This window comes from Cnephaeus nilssonii (assembly GCF_951640355.1).
Source record: "Cnephaeus nilssonii genome assembly, chromosome: 14".
NCBI lineage: Eukaryota > Metazoa > Chordata > Mammalia > Chiroptera > Vespertilionidae > Cnephaeus > Cnephaeus nilssonii.
In genome coordinates this window covers 5296525-5320767 of record NC_137085.1, presented here as the reverse complement: position 1 = coordinate 5320767, position 24243 = coordinate 5296525, and the positions used below count along the sequence as shown (strand labels likewise).

Below are 24243 nucleotides of genomic sequence, written 5' to 3'. Positions count from 1 at the left end.
TATTTGACCTTGACTAGACCTTAACCTTCCTGAGCCGGGGTCTCAGTGACTCAACTAAGGGAGTGCTGTTATTTTTATTTATTTATGAGGAGGCAAAAATGAGCAAACCTGTTAAAGCGTTAGAAACCTGGGCTGCTCATGAATTTGGAAATACGAAGAGGCCTGGCTCACCAATATGTAGTGACAGAAGGGAACACACAGGACTTTTTTGTCCTGCAGCATGTCAAGTGCTTTTCCCTGTCCTCACACCCTCCCCCCCACCCCCACCGCGCCCCCTGCCTCCCAGGCCATTTTGCTGCGGAGGACGTGAAGGCCAAGCTCCATGAACTGAACCAGAAGTGGGAGTCACTCAAATCCAAAGCTTCGCAGCGGCGGCAAGACCTGGAGGACTCGCTGCAAGCCCAGCAGTACTTTGCCGATGCCAATGAGGCTGAGTCCTGGATGCGGGAGAAGGAGCCCATTGTGGGCAGCACCGACTACGGGAAGGACGAGGACTCCGCTGAGGTAACCGGGTCAGGGAATATGGTGCTCCTGGGGATCCTGCCCCAGGGCTCAGGCTGGGAGGCCAGAGGGGAAAGGGACCAAGTTGGGAAGGTGCAGTGTCATGATTGATTGTGTTTCTAAGGCATCTTAGGGTCTCTACTTTTTTTTTTTTTAATATATTTTATTGATTTTTTTACAGAGAGGAAGGGAGGGAGAGAGATAGTTAGAAACATCAATGAGAGAGAAACATCCATCAGCTGCCTCTTGCACACTCCCTACTGGGGATGTGCCCGCAACCAAGGTACATGCCCTTGACCAGAATCGAACCTGGGACCCTTTGGTCCACAGTTCAACGCCCTATCCACTGAGCCAAACTGGGTAGAGCAGGGTCTCTACTTTTTATGATGGAAATGCAGTCCTACCGAAAAGAAAGAGGACACCACCTGTCACCTTCCTTCATTGTTCACACTTTGCTGTTCTCGTGTCCTGTCGCCCCCCACCATATGCATACATACATTAACACGATGTTTTGCTGGGCCTCTGTTTTTTAACTGGAACTCTTACATTTTATTCATAAAAGTCTAGGTATAGTTCCTGTAGCTGTTTTCTTGCCACTCATCACAAAAAACCAGAATGTGTCGAATATTGACATGAACTGTACTTGGTTCTCCCAGAAGATGGGAGAACTGAAAAGCTTAGAAAATGGTGGTGAAGAAAGCACTGGCTGTGGCCGGGGGCGGAATGCCCTCCAGGAGGGCGTGTCCCCAGCCAGCTGTCTGATTGGCAGTTTATTTCCTAAGATGGTGATGGGTTCAGTCGATACTGTTCTTTATGTCTCCTTATGCATTTCAGATATTGCATAAATATGTAAAGGCAGAGTGAAAAAATACTGTTAGGTCACAGTTAATATTTCCTCCAAATTAAATGTTTATTAAAAAGGGAGAGAAAGCGTAGAGCAGGAAGCGATCAGTCATCTATCACTAAACAGCTTCGGAGGGGGTGGCTCGTTGGGGGATGCATTGGAGGAGTCTCTGGCGCCTTCCACAGAGCCGGCGTGTTGGTTTCAGGCTCTCCTGAAGAAGCACGAAGCTTTGATGTCGGACCTCAGCGCCTACGGCAGCAGCATTCAGGCTCTGCGGGAGCAAGCGCAGTCGTGCCGGGTGAGTGTGGCTTTCCCCTCAGCAGTGACACGTTGCCGGGGAGGCCGGGGACAGGCAGGACCCAGCGCCTGCCAGCAGGTGTTACGGTCCTGGGCAACGTTCTTGTGGCCTTACTCTTAAGGCTTATGAGACCAAGGTTTGTCAGTGGTTTAAAATGAGATTTTTAAAGACACCAGAGAGCTAAAGTTCCTGAATCGGATTTTATTGGTAGCATCCTAGAATGCTCATAAGCGTGTGTTTGGTGAATTTGGTACAGCTGTTAGTTGAACTCTGTCATGTGCTTCCATAACATGTCATAAACACCCTTGATTTAACCGTGTTTGCTTTTTAGCAACAAGTGGCCCCCATGGACGATGAGACTGGGAAGGAGCTGGTGTTGGCGCTCTATGACTATCAGGAGAAGAGTCCTCGCGAGGTCACCATGAAGAAAGGAGACATCCTCACCCTGCTCAACAGCACCAACAAGGCAAGGAGACTGGGGCTGCATGTTGGTTTCCAGCAGCAGCACCGGTTTGGCTCAGGTTGGGTGTCTGTGGGTCACTGTGTCCTTGTAAAACGAGGCTGGTTTAGAATTGGGAGTTTCCTAGTCAGTCTTCTGCTTAATATAGGTTTCTCTTACCTATGTTGTGCATCATCAAGAAGGTAATCAGTCTGTCGTCTTGAATACCCACAGGTAGTACAGGGACTCACGCTCAGTGATAGCTGATTCTCACAGCTGTACACTCCCGACTCTTTGGAGCCATAGTCTGCTGTATACAACTGCAAGTCTATACCTTGTACCTGTTGGTTCTTAATCTCAGCTGTGCGGCCATAGTGGATAGTTGCAGACAGCCGTCACCCCTTAGGCTCTGTCTTCTCAAAGCTCCATGCTGCCTGGCTCCGTAGCCTTTCTTCCTGGACATTCTATTTGACAGTGGCTTGAAGTGAGGTGCATGATACTCCACATGTTATCTGACGCTCTCAAAGGCCGTCACCTCTCATCTTGGTCAATCTGGACAAACGTCCCCAGCCTTTGCTAAGAATCTCCTTATTCCCACACCCCCAGTTTACCCTAGTCATGAATTTGAGAAAACCCCAGAGTCTTATCTTTCTGTTGACGGTAATTTAAACCTAAACCAACACCTTGGTCCTACCCTGGTTTCCTCAAGAGAAGCATTATCCAATAGGACTTTCTATGTAGTCCAAGTTTCCTAAGCGCTGGCTCTCCAGTAGTTACTAGCCACATGTGACTATTGAGCATTTCAAATGTGACCAGTGCAGCTGAAGTTTTTTATTTCATGCTAATTTATTGAAATTCACACAGCCACATGTGGCGCCCGGCTGTGGTGTGGGGACAGCACAGTTCTGGGCTCTAAGCAGAGGGAAGAAGGGCCTTCATGTTGGGTGTCATTGCTACTTCACTCGTGACCATCTCCGTGCTCAGCAGGTCACGAGGGGACCGAAATTTCAGTCTTTGTGCCAAGTGACTGACACTATCACAGGATCCTCTCAGTGTGATTAGAGTTCTCCTTTGTGTGTGCATGTGAGCGTGCATGCGTGCCCCCACACACACATGCGCGCACACGCACAGGCCTCCTTGGTTTCTCCCTTCCTCAGGGAAGGAATTTGCTGTCACTGCTCCCTCTCTTCCCTTAGGACTGGTGGAAAGTGGAAGTGAACGATCGCCAGGGTTTTGTGCCAGCCGCGTACGTGAAGAAATTGGACCCCGCCCAGTCGGCCTCCCGGGAGAACCTCCTGGAGGAGCAAGGCAGCATCGCGCTGCGGCAGGAGCAGATTGACAATCAGTAAGGACGACACAGTCGATCGCAGAGGTCCTGGTGTCACTCGGGGCCCAATCGTAGCACCCACGGGCCGAGGGTGAGGCAGCGCTGCGGCTTCCGGGGCCAGTGTTCTGGTGCCCGCCAAACTCGGGGACACGCTCTTCCCGCTTACCCCTGTCACTTTTTACCCAAGAACCCTGTTCGAGCCGCAGATCCCTGACTGACACCTTTATGTTCCGTTGTTTGTTTCTTCCCCGCATTGTGAGTTTCTGTTACTAAACAGCATTTTCTGAGCATTATGAGCTGAACCTTTGTCCTCCAGTGCAGGAGCTCCTTTCCCAAATCGCATGTTCAGATGTTCTCCAGCTCGGCCCCTTTGAAAGGCTGTGAGAGAGCTGCTCTCTGCCGTGGCGTATGTTCTGAGAGTGGAGTTTACTTAGTGTTGGCTCTGTCCATTTTCCCAGAGCTGAGCCCCAGGTGACCTGTGTCCCTCCTTTGGGACACACCTAACTCCGCTAATGATGTTAACAGCTTTGGACATTTGGGAGTGACCCAGAAAATACGTTTGCCCTAGAGTGTAGAATAATAGAGCTTTTCTGACCCTGAGGGTCCCTGAGAAGATCAGATATTTGTACCCTTACAGACGCTCTGTTACTGTTAAGACAAGAGTGGGCCTACATCAAATATGAGAGCAGAAAAGTGGACCAGATAGATGACTAAAGTTGCATATTTAGCTCTCAGTAAAACCTGATCCCTGGCCTTGCTCGGAAGTCGCTGGTGGTTCAGCAACGAAACCTGGCCGCCGTAGCATGGCCGACTTTCCAGGAAAGGGATGGTGAACTAACCCTCTGATTGAATTTCCCTGCTTTTTCTAATTTACGTGATTTTGCTCATGGCCTGGCCTGTTTCCAAGAGCTTTTCAATGACTCCCCGATTTTCCCCACTTGGTGCATCCACCATCCAGGCACCATTTGGAGCTGCCGCTTCTCACCCCTCGGGGGAGCCCCACTAATCTGTGCATGCTTTTGCTGTGCCCCTCTGTGCAGGACACGCATAACTAAGGAGGCCGGCAGTGTATCCCTGCGTATGAAACAGGTGGAAGAACTGTGAGTAGGCGGAGCCTTGCTGAGCGCCTGTGTCCATGGCTATGCCTGCCCATCCCCGCCGCTTCTTGTGAGGGCACTTGTTCACACAGAAAGACCAGGTGGAGGGCGGGGCCGTGTCCGTGCCTCCGCTTCCGCTTGCACAGGTAGAGGTGTCGGTGACGCTGTCAGTTGATGGCCGCTTAGCTCCTTGGTGGCTTCCTTGTGCAGTTGTATGTTCAGAGTGCTGTTGGGCCCCCCCATGTTGGCTTCTGTGGGGGGCCAGCAGCAGGCCTGACAGCCGGTCCTGTAGTGATCCTCGGTAGCCAGAAGGAAATGTAGTGCCTCTTGTTAGTGTTCTGGTTCTTGGTAACGCGCTGCTTTTTTATTTCATTTTGGGAAGCTTAAATCTGAGAGTGAGCCTAATTTTTGTCATCAGACATGATAGGAATTTAGCCTTTTGTATATTAGTTCCCAAGAGCTAGAATATTCTTGGGTTCATCTTAAGAAATCTTTCAACTAATCAGATGGTACAGATACTCTGTACTCGACCTGATTTTCCTTCTGAAGTTGCCAAAACTTTCTGAGAAGTAAATACATCGTCTTAGAAACGTCCTGTTGCGGAGGTGCTGACATGCTCTATGAGGCTGTTAAAAGCCATCTCCTTGGGGGCTGCTCCGAGAGTTGATTGTAGAGAGAACAACTCTGTACATTCTACCCAGCAAACTCATCTCATCTCTCAGCTGTAGTTGCATGAACCCTGTGTCACTGTGCTGAACGCTGGGTTTCCGTCATTTGTGGTTACAATGTTGTAAGTGCAGAGTTGGCCCGGGGATGAGGGTGCCTGGCTGTTCTGGCCACCGGGGGTGAACAGAACATGGATGCTCATCCCGGAGGCTGTCGGGGTTCTTGGGCTCTTCATCTGCGTTCTGACACTTCATCATCAGGGCAGCCTCATTCCAAACGCATAGCCTTGGATCCGCATCTCGGAGACGCCTGGTGGTTTCCTTGATGTTAGGAACGTGGCCTCTGTGAGACGCTAACTGCCTTCCTTGCCCCTCTTGTCACCCTCTTGAATGACATCAGATACCGTTCTCTGCTGGAACTGGGTGAGAAGCGCAAAGGCATGTTGGAGAAGAGTTGCAAGAAGTTCATGTTGTTCCGGGAAGCGAACGAACTGCAGCAGTGGATCAATGAGAAGGAAGCGGCCCTGACCAGCGAGGAGGTGGCCGCAGACTTGGAGCAGGTTGAGGTGCTGCAGAAGAAGTTCGACGACTTCCAGAAGGTATGGGAGTCTTGCCGATGGGCCAAAAATTGTTTAAAGGCTTGGTGCTCTTGATTTTTTTACTGCAGATTATTAGAATGAAAATAACATAAATTATGTCTTACCATCTGTGTAGCTATTTTTAAATGCCTTTAACCCAAACTTTTCTTGGATCTGTTTAATTCCAAGGAAATACAATGCAGTTTTCTCTACATGTTGGTTTAGGGCTTTTCTAAACCTAAAATATAAAAAATATGGCCGAAACCAGTTTGGCTCAGTGCATAGAGTGTCGGCCTGCGGACTCAAGGGTCCCAGGTTCGATTCCGGTCAAGGGCGTGTGCCTTGGTTGCGGGCGCATCCCCAGTGGGGGGGGTGCAGGAGGCGGCTGATCGATGTTTCTTTCTCATCAATGTTTCTGGCTCTCTATCCCTCTCTCTTCCTCTCTGAGAAATCAATAAAATATATTTAAAAATAATAATAATAAAATAAAATGTGTAGAAGTGGGGTTTTTTTATTTGTTTTGTTTTTATTGATTTCAGAGAGGAAGGGGCAGGGGAGAGAGAGAAACATCAATGATGAGAGAGAATCATTGATTGGCTGCCTCCTGCACACCCTCTACTAGGGATCGAGCCCACAGCCCGGGTATGCGCCCTTGACTGGAATTGAACCCGGGACCCTTCAATCCACAGGCCGACACTCTATCCACTGAGCCAAACCAGCTAGGGCTGTTTTTTAATTGGGGTAAAATTCACATAAGTAAACTGTCTTACTTACTTTTATTTACTTTTTTATTTTTTTAAATCTTTATCGTTGTAAGTATTACAAATGTCTCCCTTTTCCCCCCTCATTGACCTCTTCTAGCCCGCTCAGGCCATAAACCATTTTACAGGGTACAATTTAGAAGCACTTGGTACATTCACAGTGTTGTACCACCATCACCTCTATCTAGCTCCAAAACATTTGTGTCACTTCAAAAGGAAACCATGTACCCATTACGTAGTTACTGCCCATCACTTCCCTGTCCGTGGCAACCCACAGATCTGCTTTTTGTCTTTGGATTTACATATTCTGGACATCTTATATAAATGGTTCTCATGGGTCTTGGTTATTATGGCTTTTGCTTTACAGGATCTGAAGGCCAATGAGTCACGACTGAAGGACATCAACAAGGTGGCTGAAGACCTGGAGTCTGAAGGTCTGATGGCCGAGGAGGTGCAGGCCGTGCAGCAGCAGGTGGGTGTGTGGATCCTGCCCCGAGGGAGGCTCCATGGACATAAGGAGGCAACTCAGTTCTTCCCCCTGTTTCCATAGCCCAACAAGCAGTGCTTACAGAGTGTGGCCAGGGTGCAGGTCAGGGCCCTGTGTGTCCCGAACCGTTTTGTTTCACTTCGAGGCCAGTATCTGTTACCTCCTCTCCATGGGGGAAACACACCGTCCTCTCCTTATGCCCATTAAATATTGTGAGAGTTGTTCAAAGTTTTATGACCCTTAACTAATAATAAGCTCCTGTATTCCTTAATTAAAGGGCTTGACGTATAAACACTTGACCTCTAGTCAACTTTAAGAAGTTCTGGCCAGTTGCACTGGTTTTGTGGGTTTTTTAATTCTCTCCTGCGTCTCCAGGTTTGAGAGGAGTGAGTGTTGCTGACAGCTGTGTGTTTCCTCTGATAACACTGGTTTCCCTTTGCCTTGTAGGAGATGTACGGCATGATGCCCAGGGTAAGTCCCAGGTGCTCCGTGTGCAAGTTGGGCATGACAAGGAATAGACCTGGGGAAGAATATAAAGTCAAAAGCCTCGTAAAGATTTCTGCTTCTGACCCTCCAAGATGCCTTTTGTGTGTGAAAACCTGGAAAAGAAATAGCGGGCATTGGTTTCCCCTTGCCATTCTCCAAAAGACCAAATAAGTTTTTATCTCTTCAGCTTTCTAAAAACGTTTTTAAAGTAATTTTACGCTTATTACTCCTTTTTTGTAAAAAAAAAAAAAAAAAAAAAAGTATGTTTTTATTAATTTATATTTTTAGAGGGAGGAGGGGAGAGAGAGAAACATCAATCTGTTGCCTTTCGTACATGCCCCAACTGGAGATCAAACACGAAACGGGTGTGTGCCCTGACCAGGAATTGAACCGGCAGCCGTTCGGTGCAAGGACAGCATTTCAACCAGCTGAGCCACACTGTCCAGGGATTACTGTCCCTTTAAAAAAAATCATATGAAAGAAAAGTTTTCAGATTAAATTTCCGCATTTCTTCTGCTGCAGTAAAAAACTAGACGTTTTCTCTTCCACTTGTTTGCTTCCTTTTCCTCGAGTAGCTTTGTGGTTTGCTACCAGCTGACGATCAGCTCTCAGTCACCGAGGAAATGCTGTTTTGGTTCATTTTCTGTGGCCTCCCCACCATGAGAAAGCAAGCTGGGTGTTTTGTGTCAGTTATGTGGCTGCCTAAACTCTTCCTTCTTCTTTAAACAGGATGATGCTGATTCCAAGACAGCCTCCCCCTGGAAGGTAAGAACTCCTTGGCAAATAATCGTTTCCAAAGGTTTTGTGGGAACAAAAATGTTTGATGTACTTTTCTGGCGTGCCTGTTTCTGAGTATTCAGGCTTGTCTTGAGCTTTTAGTTATTTCTGGACTCTTTGGACTGGTTTCCTTCTGATTCTGGCATTACTTTCTTTGAATATGTTCTCTCTTGCAATGTGATACTTAATAGACATTTGTAATGTTCCCATGCAAGTGCTCAGATGAGTTCAGTTAGATTGTATTGATTACCCATGGCGCTGCCAGAATGTACTTTGCAGAGGTGTACCCCGTACTTAGGCATGCTCCCACGGGTAGGATTGCAGTCCAAGAGGGCATGACAGGAACCAGAAAGACCGAGGATGAAGAGGAGAGGAAGCGCATTCATCCTCTGCCTGCCGGCCGTCTCCTCCCGCGTCCTGAGGGGAGATGGAAAGGGACATGATTCCCGACAGGTCCGGTGGCGCTTGCCCGGGAGTGCAGGGCGGAGCTTGGTTAAGTGAGTGTTTGCAGCAGTGATTATGGAACCAGTGGCCTAGGTCCTAGACCGGAGCGTCTTTGCTGACCCAGCTCGGCAGCGATTCGGCACTTGGCTTATAGGCTGGCTTAGGTAGAGCGGGTTTCCACGTGATGAAAGTGTGCCTTTCAGTGACGAAGGTGTGGAAGCCTCAAAACTAAAGGCTTCCCACCACCAGCCCTCCCGGTGGGTGCCTTGGCGGAGGGCTCGGTGAAGGGTGTGTTTCTCAGCCTTCCACCCTCTGGGCTCTGACTGTCCCACTCATTAATAGGTTCCAAACTGGGTGGGAGGCATTTTTCCTTTAATTCCACTTTCTCCCCTTTTTAAATCTTAATATAATTTTTTAAAAATATGTTTTTATTTTGGAGAGAGAGGAAGGGAGAGATAGAAACGTGGATGAGAGAGAAACATGGATTGGCTGCCTCCTACAGGCCCCCTACTGGGGATCCAGCCCGAAACCCTGGCATTTGCCCTGACCAGACATCAAACCGGCGACCTCTTTGTACATGGGTCGATGCTCAACCACTGATCACACTGGCAGGGCCAGTCTTAATTCTTACAGAGCAAAGTTTGATCAATGATGACATGAGTGGGCAACGACCTTATCAGTCTGACCTCCTGGCAGAGTTTTTCTGCTGACAAGTATTCTTTCACAAATGTATTTCAGATGGCTTTATGAATAGCAAAGCTCTTATTTCTGAAAGGGCTGCAGACAGTGGTGTCTGCCTTCTGAATCCTGTGCACACCCACACTGGGTGAAAATGTCACCTGGGCTGTCATAAGGGCATTTGAGATCCTGAGTCCCTGCATCCAAGCTTGTCCTTACCCCACGGCCCCTCCCCCCGTCTTACCTCCTGTAAGATTATGGGCGTCACAGTGCGTGCCAAGCAGTTTCTTTCAGATAAAACCAGGGATCTCTTTCTGAGGTCCCCAGAGAAATAGCGTTTTTAATAAGTAGTTACGTTGACCAAAAGAAAGCTAATTCATTGGCTTACTTTTCCATCTGGTGAGGGCTGTTGCCCTTAAGTCAAAGGGACACTTAAAAAGAACTGCAACCCAGTAACCATAATTAGAAGTTAAATTATTCATCTACTTGAATGTAAAAACCGTCTCAGCTGCCAGCATTTGTTAAGTTGGATATGTTTTCTGGGCTGTTCTCCTGTAGTGTGGGCAAGAAAAAGACACTCACTGGCCTTTAAATGGTTTTTCTCTCCAAACACTTGTTTTAATTGTAGTTTTCACCATTTTCTTTTCGCTCTTCATCAAGGAAAATTAATCACTGAGTTTGTCTAATTGTGCACTTGGGTCTTTCCATGGCTTTCTTGTGGTTGATACCTTTATTAATGCCTCTGCTCAGAATTTTGACAGATTCCTTTAAGATCATTTTGGTTGACAATTGGGAACTGATGAATGGTACTTGAATCTCAGATTTCTGTCCCTTAATGGACAGACACTTGATTAGTTTTGCTCTTCTGCTTTCCTCCTCTACATAGTCTGCTCGCCTGATGGTTCACACCGTGGCCACCTTTAATTCCATCAAGGTAAGGACATGGCCAGCTCCCTGCCTCCCCGCGCTCCTCTCCGCTTCCTTCTCTTGTCACGCAGCTCTTGTCCTGATTAGCATGGGAGCTGTAGCACGCGTCCCTCTCCTTGCTCTGAGGGTGTCCTGGGCAAATATTAACTCTGCTTGTGCACCAAGGTTCACTTTTCCACCCAAAACTCGCCAGGTCTTACCAGAGCTAGCCTTCCCGCAGGTTCCAGTAGGGCCTGGAGCTGCGAGGACGGCTGTGGCTGTCCCTCACAGGAGAGGTTGAGCCTCCCTTCCTGGGCCCGAAGGTGCTTGTCTCCGGCACACAAAGTCCGCAGCGCTGCGCGCTTCTCGGGCTGGTGGTGGGGCAGCGGGCTCATGTTCAGGGGCCGTGGACTCGGAGGTTTGTCCACTAGGCCAGGGGTCCTCAAACTTTTTAAACGGGGCCAGTTCACTGTCCCTCAGACCGTTGGAGGGCCGGACTATAGTTTAAAAAAAACTATGAACAAATTCCTATGCACACTGCACATTTCTTATTTTGAAGTAAAAAAACAAAACGGCAAAAACACCCGCATGTGGCCCGCGGGCCGTGGTTTGAGGACGCCTGCACTAGGCAGTCACGTATGAAGCACCTGCTATGTGGTGGGTACTGGCCTAGGAGCTGACAGTGAGGATGAGTCAGCAGCATCTCCTGCTGTTTCCAAGGTGATTCCAGATCAGGGATGGCGTGTTCACACCGTCAGACATGGCTAGCTTTGGCAAGGTTCTGGCCGCCTGGATTTCGCTGTAGGTCTGTACAAATGTTTTCAACAAGGAAGGTTGGAGAGAGGACATTCTCTGTGCCCCAGCCTTTCCTTTCACGTGAAACCACCAGCTTTTTGGCCCTTTCCCCAGAGCCTGGGGAGGCCCGACGGGGGGGTTGCCAAAGGGCTGACGCTCACTGTCCTGCAGGAGCTGAACGAGCGGTGGCGGTCCCTGCAGCAACTGGCCGAGGAGCGCAGCCAGCTCTTGGGCAGCGCCCACGAGGTGCAGAGGTTCCACAGGTGAGCGGCAGCGCAGGGCTGGGCGGCGACACTGCGACCGTCCCACCTGCTGGCGTTTCAGAGTCACCGTGGAGCTGGTGGCACGGGTGCTCCGGCCCCGGGCCTGTGTCTGGCAGGCGGGTGCTTGGTCAGTGCTGCTGAGGGAGGGAGTGTGGGTCTGCGCTTGGAGCCAGTGTGGTCCCCGACAGATGTGCCCGTGCCGCTCAGAGTGGGCTCCTGCTTGGCCTGCCGTCAAGGCAGCCGTCTCGGCCTGACTAACGTGCACGTGTGTCTCGCCTGCAGAGATGCTGACGAAACTAAAGAATGGATTGAGGAGAAGAACCAGGCTCTAAACACAGACAATTATGGCCACGATCTGGCCAGCGTCCAAGCCCTGCAGCGCAAGCACGAGGGCTTTGAGAGGGACCTCGCAGCTCTCGGCGACAAGGTGGGAGGACGCAGAGCCCTCGTCTCCATTTCTGCCCGAGGCAGAGCCCGCTCTTCGGTTCCGTGGAGCAGAGCCCTCTGAGCTCTTGCTTCCTCACTTCCCTCCCCTAGGTAAATTCCCTGGGGGACACAGCCGAGCGCCTGATCCAGTCCCACCCTGAGTCAGCAGAGGACCTGCAGGAAAAATGCACCGAGCTAAACCAGGCGTGGAGCAGCCTGGGGAAGCGTGCGGACCAGCGCAAGGCCAAGCTGGGTGACTCCCACGACCTGCAGCGCTTCCTGAGTGACTTCCGGTAAAACGCGCAGCATTCACTCAGCTCCGGGGCAGGGGACCTTTCAGTGGTCATTTCATTCAAACTGCTGACTGCCAAAAAGGCAAAAATAAGTCTCCTTGCGCACACATGCACACACTCTCCCCTCCCCTGCCGAACGCTATTTCTTCCTTAGAGTTTTCACTTAATATGGTTATGGCTTAGTCTCTTCCATTTTCCTTATTTAAAAACATTTCAAGTCTGCTGAGAAATGGGAAGAATAAAACTGCACACCCATGATACCCTTCACCTGTCCCTAACTTTTGTGACATGTGCTTTATCTCTAAATCTGTGCTTTGGTTTCTCTGAGCCACATGACAGTAGGTTGCAGGTACCTGGTATTTCCCTCCAGTCCATCAGCAGGCAGCCTCTGGAACACGGTCCTTCTCCCCCATGCCTGCGTTTTGAAACCCAGCACCGAGACCGCAGGAGCGGGTTAGGCCCGTGCTCAGTTTCTTCCAGTCGTCTCAGGTGTCTGTCTCACAGCAGGGCTGATTTTGTATCCAGGATCCAGTTGAGAATTTCTGTTTGGTAGTCTGGTCTCCGTCATCCTGAGCAGTACCCCTCTGCCCTCGGTCACGGGCCTTTCTGAAAGCCCAGGGCAGTCGTCTTGCGGAATGTCGCATGATCTGGGACCACAGTGTTTTTAAGGCTGCGTAGCCTTGTACTTGTTTAATCGTACCGTCTAGGACAAGCGTTTCCTTTGCATGTCTGTGCTGACGGTGCTCTCACACGCTCCTGTCTTGTGTGTGTGTTTGCCGGGGCATGTTCTCTGCTGGGATGGGAGCAGGCCCGTGTGCTCTTCGCCTTCAGGGCCTCTGGTGGGAGGTCCCAGTTGTGTTTTGTTTTCTTTGTCTGAGGTAAAAGTCACGAAACAGTCACTTTAGTGTATTCACAGTGGCATGCAACCACCCACTCTCTAGTTTTGAAACTTTTCATCACCCTAGAACGGGGGTGGGGAACATCCGAGGGCCACATAAGGCCCGAGAAATCATTTGGTTTGGTCCTGCCAAGACATTAGGGGATGAGTTAATTAAATGTTTGACCAAATACAGCAGGCTAGTTTTTTTTAGAGAGAGAGCATTTTTATTATTTTAAATGTATTTACTGATTTCAGAGAGGGAGAAAGAGAAACATCAGTGATGAGAGAAAATCATTGATTGGCTGCCTCCTGCACGCCCCACACTGGGGATCAAGCCCACAACCCAAGCATGTGCCCTTGACCGGAATCGAACCCAGGACCCTTCGGTCTGCAGGCCAATGCTCTATCCACTGAGCCAAACCAGCCAGGGCTAGCGGGCTAATTTTTAAGTTGATAATTTTGTGTGGCTCGAGACTGATGTTATAAACATCCCGTTGGCCCTTGGCAGAGAAAAGCTTCCCCACCCCTGGCCCAGAAGAACACCCAGACCCCATAAGTAATCACCCCCATGAATCTGCTTTATGTTTCTGTGGACTTGCCTTTCTGGGTGTATGATGTAAAAGGAAGCATATGACCTGTGGCCTCACACATTGATTTTCGTGCTCATGTATGTGGACATCTGTGAGAAGCTGGATTAAATGCATGCATAGACCTAGGACTTTCAGGCTCAATCCTAAAGAAAGGCGTTGTCATTTGAAGCTATAACCAGAGCTGTTGTCTCTGTTAGAACCTATTACTCCGTAGGATGGAAAGGTTCTTAGTAATGAAGCTATTCATTTTTCCTCAGGAATTTTTTATTTTTTTAAAATATGTCAATAAGATGAACAAGAGGCTTTGAAAGAACTTTGCCCAGAGATCTAGCCCCATTTGGTAGATTGACTGGATTCACCCCAAATAGCCTTCTGAGACAAGAGTTGCTGGTTCTCTTTTCCTGGGCAGCAAGCCTGCTTGCCCAATAACGTGATGACTGTTCCTCTGTGGATCTGGTTTCCAGGGACCTCATGTCTTGGATCAATGGAATACGCGGGTTGGTGTCCTCAGACGAGCTAGCCAAGGATGTCACCGGAGCTGAAGCTTTGCTGGAACGACACCAGGTGGGTAGACAGACCTGCCTGCTGAGGAGCAGAAACTTGGTTGCTCTGCTGGGTCGGGAAGACCTCATCGTCCCCCCTGCCCTCGTCACCCTTTGTTGTGAGCTGGTGGTTGACATTAGAGTGAGCATCTTCTGCCGGTTACCTAATCCCTTCCCTCCTCTTGGCAGGAACACCGGACAGAAATTGATGCCAGGGCTGGCACTTTCCAGGCATTTGAGCAGTTTGGGCAGCAGCTGTTGGCCCATGGGCACTATGCCAGCCCAGAGATCAAGGAGAAACTAGATATTCTAGATCAGGAGCGCGCGGACCTGGAGAAGGCCTGGGCGCAGCGCAGGATGATGCTGGACCAGTGCCTGGAACTGCAGGTAAGCGCGCTGGACAGGAGCTTCCTGTGTGCCGCCGAGTTTCAGACCAGGTGTTTCCTTGCCAAAGGCTGTCTTCTCACCTGTCTCGCCCTTTAGCTGTTTCATCGGGACTGTGAGCAAGCAGAGAACTGGATGGCCGCCCGGGAGGCCTTTTTGAATACAGAAGACAAAGGGGACTCACTGGACAGTGTGGAGGCCCTGATCAAAAAGCATGAGGACTTTGACAAAGCCATCAACGTCCAGGTGAGGACTTTGTACCTAAGAGTCTGAACTGGATATTTCCCGATTGACATCTTTTTTGTTTGGTTGATTTTTATTTTATTTTTTTATCATTATTGACTTTAGAGAGGAAGGAGGGGGGAAGAGAGAAACATCAATGTGAGAGAGTTACATTGATCGGTTGCTTCCTGTACGTGCTCCAACCAGGTATCAAACCCGAAACCTAGGTATTGTGCGCTGATTGGGAATCGAACCATTGACCTTCTGGGATGACACTCCAACCGAGCCACCCCAAACAGGGCCCAATTGACATCTTTTTTTTTCTTCTTCTTAGAGGGGGAGAGAGAGAAATATCGATGGGAGAAACATCCATCGACTACCTCCTGCGCACCCAGTACTGGGCCCTGACCAGGAATCGAACTGGCAACTTCTTTTTTATTTTTTAATATATTTTATTGATTTTTTACAGAGAGGAAGGGAGAGAGAAACGTCAATCAGCTGCCTCCTACACCCCCCCCACTGGGGATGTGCCTGCAACCAAGGTACATGCCCTTGACCGGAATTGAACCCGGGACCCTTGAGTCCGCAGGCCGACGCTCTATCCACTGAGCCAAACCGGTTAGGGCCGAACTGGCAACTTCTTGGTGCATGGGACGCTTAACCAACTGAGCCACACTGGCTGGGCCCAATTGACATCTTTGATGGCTTTTTCTCCTTAACAGCCTTAACTCTGTTAACAGCTAGAATAAAAAGTAGTTATTGACTTGATTAATTCAGCTGGAGAGCTCTGGCAGCTTCCTCAAATGACAGTGCTCGACACTGACTACACGAAGGAAGCAGCATAGCCACCGTTTCATCCCCCAGGATCGCCGGTGCAGTCCAGGAAATGAGTTACACCAGTGGTTTTCTTAACTTTACACCTACATTCTGCGGTTTTGATCATGGGGAAGCCACAGGGAAAAGGTTATTGAGAGAGGGAAGAAAAATAAAGATGTGGGGCCCTGGCCATTGTGTCTCGGTTGGTTGGAGCATCGACCATACACCAGAAGGTCCCGGGTTTGATTCCCGATCTGGACACATGCCTAGGTTGCAGATTCACTCCCCAGTTAGGGCCCACGTTGGGGGCATCTAGCTGGTGTTTCTCACATCGGTGTCACACACACACACACACACACACACACACACGAGTCAATAAACATATCCTCAGGTGAGGATTCGGGGGGGTTATGGCTAGGTTAGGGAACACATTAACAGAAATCAGAGGTAAAACACTTTGATTTATAAATCACTTTGTTGAAAACCTGACCACCTTTTCCAGTTAAGCCTCGTTTTGTATGTGACATTTACTGGTGTCCTCGCCCCTGCCCCACCCCAGTGTGACCTGGAATCTTGAGTTAAACTCTAGTAATGATTGAAATCAAGCTTTCGTCTGGCTTTTTACACTCCTGCTTCTAAAGTGTCAGTGTATTCTGATCCTGCACCAGCTAGTTCTGGTCACCCAAAATAACCGCGCTCTGCGCGAGACCTGCAGTCTAGGGCAGGCAGAGCCGCCTGCCCACCCTGACCTCACGCCTCCGCTTGCCCGCAGGAGGAGAAGATTGCCGCTCTGCAGTCCTTTGCCGACCAGCTCATCGCTGCCGGCCACTATGCCAAAGGCGACATTTCTAGCCGGCGCAATGAGGTTTTGGACAGGTGGGTGCTCCATGGTGCTGACGGATCCCACCACACCTGTGGGAGAGCCTGGCCAGTCCTGTTTGAGGGGTGCTCACATTGGGTCTCTGTTTCTCTTGCTCAGGTGGCGACGTCTTAAAGCGCAGATGATTGAAAAAAGGTCAAAGCTGGGAGAATCGCAAACCCTCCAGCAGTTCAGCCGGGACGTGGATGAGATCGAGGCTTGGATCAGCGAAAAATTACAGACCGCAAGCGATGAGTCCTATAAGGACCCCACGAACATCCAGGTGAGCTGGACGGGCTGGCTGTTGTCTCCAAAGTAGCCGAGGTGCGTGAGTAGGTTGTGTTAAATATGGCATCTGTGAAAGGGGGGACGCCTGTAAAACAACTCCTGGTGCCCATGGGGAAGCCATTGACAATTGTCCTGATAAGGTGAGCTGGTGCGAAGTTTCCACTCAGTTGTCAGCTGCTCCGTCTCTATTGAAATGGTCCGTATCTGCTAAAAAGTCTGTAGAGTCCCCTTCTGTTTGCTGTCCCCAAATGCTCAGCTTCCCAGGGGAAGTATGACGGCAAAATGAGTTTCTGTTTAATAGCTGATTTGTGTGTTCACATCAGTGTACTGAACTCTTGTTATTTCAATCTGTTTTTGTAGCTTTCCAAGCTGCTGGTAAGTTTTTTTGTCTCTCAAAGTTTTAGTTAAATGAGCTCCAGTATTTGTGTTCCTCTGTGTAGATTCTTGTTATCGTGGTCATACGCAGTCTGCTGGTGTCCCTCCACCCATCTTTCCATTTCTAATCATCCATCACCCTCCATTCAAGTGTCCCTGTGGGATGTGCTTTCTCTGTTGTCATTAGCCTGCAGCCCTTCACTCCCCGTCCCCTCTCCCAGTTGATCAGGTAGGAAGTTCTGTGCAATGTTTGATTTGGGGGGCACTAGTTGACTGCTTTCTTTCCAGAGGGGCTTCTTTTAAAAAATGAAATAATCAGCTTTTCTGTGTAGACATGGGCTCGTGGCCCTTAGTGGCCTAGGGCAGTGGGTCTAGTGGGGGGTGAGAGTTTCGTGCTGGTCACTGGAGAGGGACAGGGAGGGATCCTCAAGCAGATGATCTGCTCCCAAAGCTAAGAGGAGCCAGCGGGAGGGGCTGAGAAAAAAGTGGGCATTGCCCAAGGAATGTGAAAGGGACGTTTCCATCCACTGCAGCTCAGAAGTTGCTTACGTGGATGGAAGAAATGAACAAATAGAATAGATGGGATTGAAACCAAAGAGTGGTCAGAACAAGAAGAGGGAATCTGGGGCCCTTGAGTCCTTTTTGCTCTTGTTCCGAGGCACAGGCACCTGGGTACTCGTCAGGTCCATGTGGTGTCAGTGCTGCCAGCCAGGGGGCTCCGTCCTTTGGCAGTTGATGCCCCTGAAATGAAACATTGGATGCAGAATTCTTCCCCACCTGGACTGCTTTTTTCTTTTAGTTCTTTTCCCCCCAATAACATTCTCCATGAGACGCTGCATTTCTCACCCAGAATTGTGCCACAGCTACGTGCTCGCACTGTCTCTCGTGTTCCCGTGCCTCCGGTGCTTCGTGGTTTAAGATAAAAACATCGTTAGGCCTAGGATCAGGAGCCCATCCAGCATCAGGAGCCACCTCTCCCAGCCCTCTCTTTTCTTAGCAAAGAGAAGTTCCTACCTGGACTCCAGCCTGGATTTTTACAATAGCCAGGAGTTTCGATAATGACAGCTACCAAATGAGAAGCCAGCGAAGCCGCGGTCTGCAGCAGCTGTAGACTTCTCCTCTGCCACAGAGGGTCGGCCGGCCCTCCATATGCATTGCTTCGTAGTGACCGCGGCCATAGATGATGAGAGAGCTGTATGTGTGTCATTGTCAGAGTTCTGTCTGCTGAGGAGAACATCGTGGATGGAAATTGATGTTCAAGTAGATTCAGTACTTCAGTTGCCCGTTGAGATCTTCAGCAAAGTGTTAGAAAGTATATAATTCCAGGACTTCACTCCCAAATAGCCAGTCCTGCTGATTTCAGATCAACTCAGCTCCCTGTTCCTGAGCTGGCGCAGTTCCTTTCGCTGCCTCAGCCCTTGTGCTGAGCTTCCAACAGACCAGCCCCTAAAACAGCCCGATTCTTCGGTTGCCTTCTCTAAAAATGTTGGCACTTGCCCCCAGATCTTTAAGTTTGCTGCCACTCCCTTCCTTCTGAGAACCCCTCCCCCTGGGAAGATGTAAGTCAGGACCAGGTTTTGAAAGGTGGTTTTGGTGTTTTTAGAGCAAGCACCAGAAGCACCAGGCCTTCGAGGCAGAGCTGCACGCCAATGCCGACCGGATCCGTGGCGTCATCGACACCGGCAACTCCCTGATTGAGCGCGGGGCCTGTGCCGGCAGCGAGGATGCTGTGAAGGTAGGGGCCCAGCTCCACACAGACCCAGGGACAACGGGCTGGTTTCAACGGATGAGAAGGCTTCGGGCTGCATACAGATGGGGACACGAGTGCGATTGGCTGCTCTGGGTGTCTCGCATTCTCCTCTCGAGTGTGTCCAGTCGGCTTTAGCAGAGCAGGTTCCTCGTGGATTTCACCATCTCTAAGGGCTCCTTCTCTTCCCCAGGCCCGGCTGGCCGCCTTAGCTGACCAGTGGCAGTTCCTGGTGCAGAAGTCAGCTGAAAAGAGCCAGAAACTGAAAGAAGCCAACAAGCAGCAGAACTTTAACACCGGAATCAAGGACTTTGACTTCTGGCTCTCCGAGGTAATGCCGAGTTTTCCCTTCCCATCATCGGAGATGTCTGGTCATTTGGGATAACAATTCTGTCAGCAGAAACAAAGCCATGGGAAGTCAGGGCTCTCCCCATCCCCCTCTCAGCAGAAATCTTCGCTATCGGACGTGAGCTGTGCAGGACTTAGAAGTAGTGGGAAGGGGTGCTTAGAGAGAGGAAGCTTATTTTTGATGGGCCTTGGACTAGAGACCACTCCATAGGGAGTGCAGAGAGAAACCAAGATAGCGGTGAGCAGGAAGCCAGAGTTAGCAGTGTGCTCTGTGGGAGAGTTGGAGAATACAGAAAGTGTAACAGGAGAAGTGTTTAGAGTCCACCGCTCTATCCATGTCTAGTCTGTACATACTTACTTGAATATTTGTGTGGCTGTATTTTTATATATAGTTGGGCTCACGATGTAATTTTTATTAGTATGTATTGGGAGTGATATCCCCAAGTCTCTAGTAATTCCTCCTAACCATTTGAAGAGCTACCCAAGTCCGAGTTGTGCCATCAGGTAATCATTCCCATGTGGTTGGACTCGGGTCTTCCAGGGTTTGGGCGCTATGCGTTGTGCTGCAGTGAGCATCCCTGTGTAGTAATCTCTGCCCACGCTGCTAAGCCTTTCCCTTGCGGAGTTTCCTTGAAGTGGAATTGCTCTGCATTTTGCCGTCAAACCACTTTAAGGCTCAGTGACCCTGCCTTAAGCTGTAGCATTTAAATTCACAGGCGCTTGAGGTTTTGATTGACAGAAAGGGAGAGCATCTTAGGGCTGATACAGGCTGAGCATAACAGTAGCTTGTGATTGAGAGGTGTGCTGCCCTCCAGACTAAGACCCGAAGAACAGCTGGGCAGCCGGGTTTTCCAGAACTCAGTGTGCGCCATACGGTAGCCTTTCCTTTTGTGTCTCACTGCCAGGTGGAGGCCCTTCTGGCGTCTGAGGACTACGGCAAAGATCTGGCTTCTGTAAACAACTTGCTAAAAAAACATCAGCTGCTGGAGGCGGATATATCTGCCCACGAGGTGAGCCGAGGGGCGACCAGGCCAGTGTTTGGACACAGTTGTGCATTTGGGACAGGGGAGGGGTGTCCGTCACTCCAAGTCGAGGGTCTCAAACATTGTAGTCTTGGGGTCACTTGATACTCTGAACGTTATTGAGGGGCCCTGAAGAGAGTGTAGGCTTTATCTATCAATATTCATCATTATTAAAAGTAAATACATTTTAAAAGTTAAATTTTACTAATGCATATCAATGGGTTACATACTATATGACTTCATTTATATAACATTCTCGAAATGACAAGTTAGGGGCGGAGCACAAATCAGTGGCTGCCAGGGGTTAGGAATGGGGAGGTGTGCAGCTGTAAAGGTATAAGAAGTTCATTTGTGCCAACAGAGCAAGGCCTGTGCCTTGATTTTGGTGGTGATTACACACATCTGCACATAAGATAAAATCGCATGAACGACACGCACAAATGAATGCATGTCAGAAGGGGTGGGATCTGAGTAAGTCGGTGGGTCGCTGACACCAAGGCAGGGGAACGGCTGGCTTTGTTCCTGTGCTGTGGGGAGAGGATACGGAAACAGCTGTTTTTGCAACTTCTTGGGGAATCTATAAATTTATTGGTTAATTTAAAATAACCCATTATGAATTATAACTAAATTTTTCTAAAAACAGCGAGAGTGGCATTGGCTATATTTTTGCCAATCTCTTTAATGTCCAGCTTCATAGAGGATGGCTGGCTTCTCATAGCTGCTTCTGATCTCAGTTAGTTGTGGAGTGTCGTCTGAAAATGCAGCCTGACCAGGTAGTTCGAGAAGGGAGCCATATTTTAATTCAGATAATTAGTGTGAATATTTGCTACTACACCAGACTCAGTGAGTGGTCGTTTCTTAAAGGTTAGTTGCAAAATAGACTCTTAAGCTTTATTGGGTTTTATACTGTTTTCTATTAAAATGCACTGGTCTATGTTGGACTTTGAATGGATCCTTTTTTAAAAATATATCTTTATTGAATTTTTACAGAGAGGAAGGGGGAGAGAGAGAGAGTTGGAAACATCAATGAGAGAGAAACATAGATCATCTGCCTCCTGCACGCCCCCTACTGGGGCTCAAGCCTGCAACCAAGGTATATGCCTTGACTGGAATTGAACCCGGGACCCTTTAGTCTGAGGGACAACGTTCTATCCACTGAGCCAACCCGGTTAGGGCAGTGGTCAGCAAACCGCGGCTCGCGAGCCACATGCGGCTCTTTGGCCCCTTGAGTGTGGCTCTTTCACAGAATACCACGTGTGGGCACGCACGTACAGTGCGATTGAAACTTCGTGGCCCATGCGCAGAAGTCGGTTTTCGGCCTGGGCGAGTCTATTTTGAAGAAGTGGCGTTAGAACACTCAAGGGGCCAAAGACCCGCGATTAGCCGATCACTGTGTTAGGGCATTGAATGGATCTTTCACCCGTGCATGAGTTACAGAGTCATTTGGAAAATACTGGTTCGCTGAGTTATGTAGATCTGCTAAATGTGGACACATTTCATTATATCATTGCATTAGCTAACATCACATCCAGTCTCAACACGAAAGCCGTTACCTGCCGGAAAGCTGACAAGCTCATAGAAGTAGACAAAAATTTTCCAAAATTCTGATTTTTCTCATGAAAACTTTAATTTTACCATTAGCAACAAACTCAGTTGTCCTTTAAGTGACAGATTCGCTTTTTTTATTCTCAACGCAGTATTTGTGAGACCCCGCAGTCTGAGGGCCATCGCTGGCTGTTACCCGTCCAGTACAATGGCGTCTGCGGGAACGTGGCTCGTTGAGCTCACACCGCGTGCTTTTCCGCAGGACGGTCGTTGACCTTGAGTCTGCAGCAGAAGCGCCTGTGTGCTCTTCCCTGTCACTCAGGCTTTTGAGTGGCAGGTACTCAAAGATACTTAGTACAGTTGATGGCTTTTGCTGCTTTTTAAAAAATATTTTTATTATACGTTTGTTTTAAAGAGGCATCTTATAATACATACAAAACATTTTCTAATGATAAAAGTTTGACTATATCATAAAAGATATATAAAAGTCAGCCAGAAATCCCAAAACATTACTGCATAGTATCATATCCAAGTGTGCAAAAATGGGTAATATTATTGTGATGAATTTTGAATTCAGTCAACTGCTAAGTCACAGGATACAAGACCTGGGTTGGACTTTTTCTTAAATAGTTTGCATGGGCAGACACTGGTGTGCTGGGCAGTTTCCTGTCTTGTCGCGTCCCTGGCAAGCAGGAAGCGGAGCGGTACTGAGCAGTGCCCATGTCCTCCTTGAACCGCGCTGTGCCTGCTGCCTATGACAGTGGCTCAGAAGCCGGCGGGCAGTCCTCACGAGACGGGAGGAAATCCCCACGCAGTGGCTGGCAGCAAACGGCCAGTGTGCTGCTCCACAGGGGAAGGGAAGGCAGAGATTCCTGAACCAAGAAGAAACAATACCACAACTCTAAGCAGTGACTACTCTTCCTGAAACTCCTCTGAGAGGAGAAAACCAGAACTACCCGTTTTTAATTCTCGGCGGGAAAACAATAAGCCACAGGCTGGAGCCGTGGAGGTAAAATTTCTGCTGCTTTTTAAGGGTGTCTGTGCGGCAGGCCTGTTTGCGGGCGTGCAGGGCAGTGAAGAGGCCGTTCCTGTGTGCAGGGAGCCGGGCCTGAGCGAGGGCATCAGCACCCCCGCCCTTGCTGTCGCACCAGCAGTGCGAACGGACACAGTTGTGTTGTCAGGAACATAGTTCTGACCTTGTAGAACCCCAGGGGAGCGCATACCACACTTGGAGAACGTCCACACTCCACACCGAATGTTCTTAAACAGCTTCGTCCGGAAGCACGTCCTGGGCGGTGCCTTTCCAGCCGGTACTCCTGGGGACCCAGATTTCTGACCCTCCGTGACGTCCCCTCCCCCAGGACCGCCTGAAGGACCTGAACAGCCAGGCGGACAGCCTGATGACCAGCAGTGCCTTCGACACCTCCCAAGTGAAGGACAAGCGCGACACCATCAACAGTCGTTTCCAGAAGATCAAGAGCATGGCGGCCTCGCGGCGAGCCAAGCTGAACGAGTCCCATCGCCTGCACCAGTTCTTCCGGGACATGGATGACGAGGAGTCCTGGATCAAGTAGGTGCTCCGGGACTGGGTGCTCCGGGCGCTGGGTGCTCCGGGGACTGGGACACCCCTGGAGCCTCGAATGGCAGAGGAGCCACGGGCTGAGTGAGTCGGGTCCAGGCCATCTGGCCATGAGATTCGGTCTCTCCGGGACTGTGTGGGGAGACAGGGAGGGGAGAAAGGCATGGCCTCCCAGCCACGCTGTGCTGGGTCCCAGCTCCACCGCTCACTGGGGAACGCCTCGGTTTCTTCCCACGTCCCGGCCAGCAGTGATGGTGGTCAGCGATGGCCTCCAAATGGTAGTGGCACGTGGTGGTTACACTAGACCTTGGTTAGACCCTGCCCTGAGACTGCTGGGGTACATCAGTTCTTGCAGGAAGGAGATTGTTTTTAATCCTCTCTCCCCCCCAAAAAATTTTAGTCTACATTTTCTAGTTGATGGAGCATATAAACAGAACAATTTTAAGGAGGGGGGAATATCTCAGTTCCTCACTTTAAAAAGTTATGTCCATGTCTTTATAGTTCCCATGGATGCTATGTGTATGTTTGGTAAAGTAGGGTTGAAGGGCAATGCCACAGGCACCTCCTTGTTCTCCAGTGCACCCCAGCCCTCTGCGGACTCAGTCACAACACATGCTCCCACATACGTACGTGGACACTGTGCATTTGGGAAATAGGCTTTTGTTTGCCTGGAGGAACTGACAGATGTAGGTGAAGGACATCTTGAGGGCCGTCAGTTCCACAGCAGTTTTGCCCGAACATCTCCAGTTGAAAGCATGGAGGTGCGGAGACTGACCGCCTGCCTTTGTTGTCCAGAGAGAAGAAGCTGCTGGTGAGCTCCGAGGACTACGGCCGGGACCTGACAGGCGTCCAGAACCTGAGGAAGAAGCACAAGCGGCTGGAGGCAGAACTGGCTGCTCACGAGCCTGCGATCCAGGTGAGGGCCGCTCCTGGCCCAGGGGCGGCGGGGGCGAATGGGCCCAGGTGACCTACGGAGAAACC

The 24243-nt window shown here is 49.7% G+C and overlaps 1 protein-coding gene across 5 annotated transcripts in view; it reads left to right on the top strand.

Moving 5' to 3' along the window:
- The window catches only part of SPTAN1 (spectrin alpha, non-erythrocytic 1), a 59573-nt gene that overhangs the window by 24302 nt on the left and 11028 nt on the right, over positions 1–24243 (top strand). Inside the window, exons 19-42 of one of the 5 annotated variants that reach the window (XM_079791248.1) lie at positions 287–504; positions 1551–1643; positions 1975–2109; positions 3279–3427; positions 4450–4509; positions 5572–5770; positions 6878–6982; positions 7445–7468; positions 8213–8248; positions 10269–10316; positions 11255–11346; positions 11629–11773; positions 11884–12065; positions 14000–14099; positions 14267–14464; positions 14561–14707; positions 16272–16375; positions 16479–16641; positions 17007–17021; positions 18625–18756; positions 18962–19099; positions 20022–20126; positions 23045–23253; positions 24058–24178. In XM_079791248.1, the coding sequence (XP_079647374.1) occupies positions 287–504; positions 1551–1643; positions 1975–2109; positions 3279–3427; positions 4450–4509; positions 5572–5770; positions 6878–6982; positions 7445–7468; positions 8213–8248; positions 10269–10316; positions 11255–11346; positions 11629–11773; positions 11884–12065; positions 14000–14099; positions 14267–14464; positions 14561–14707; positions 16272–16375; positions 16479–16641; positions 17007–17021; positions 18625–18756; positions 18962–19099; positions 20022–20126; positions 23045–23253; positions 24058–24178 (2918 nt within the window). The remainder of the gene's footprint in view (positions 1–286; positions 505–1550; positions 1644–1974; positions 2110–3278; positions 3428–4449; positions 4510–5571; positions 5771–6877; positions 6983–7444; positions 7469–8212; positions 8249–10268; positions 10317–11254; positions 11347–11628; positions 11774–11883; positions 12066–13999; positions 14100–14266; positions 14465–14560; positions 14708–16271; positions 16376–16478; positions 16642–17006; positions 17022–18624; positions 18757–18961; positions 19100–20021; positions 20127–23044; positions 23254–24057; positions 24179–24243) is intronic. The other 4 variants (XM_079791251.1, XM_079791250.1, XM_079791249.1 and 1 more) reach the window with 4 other exon arrangements.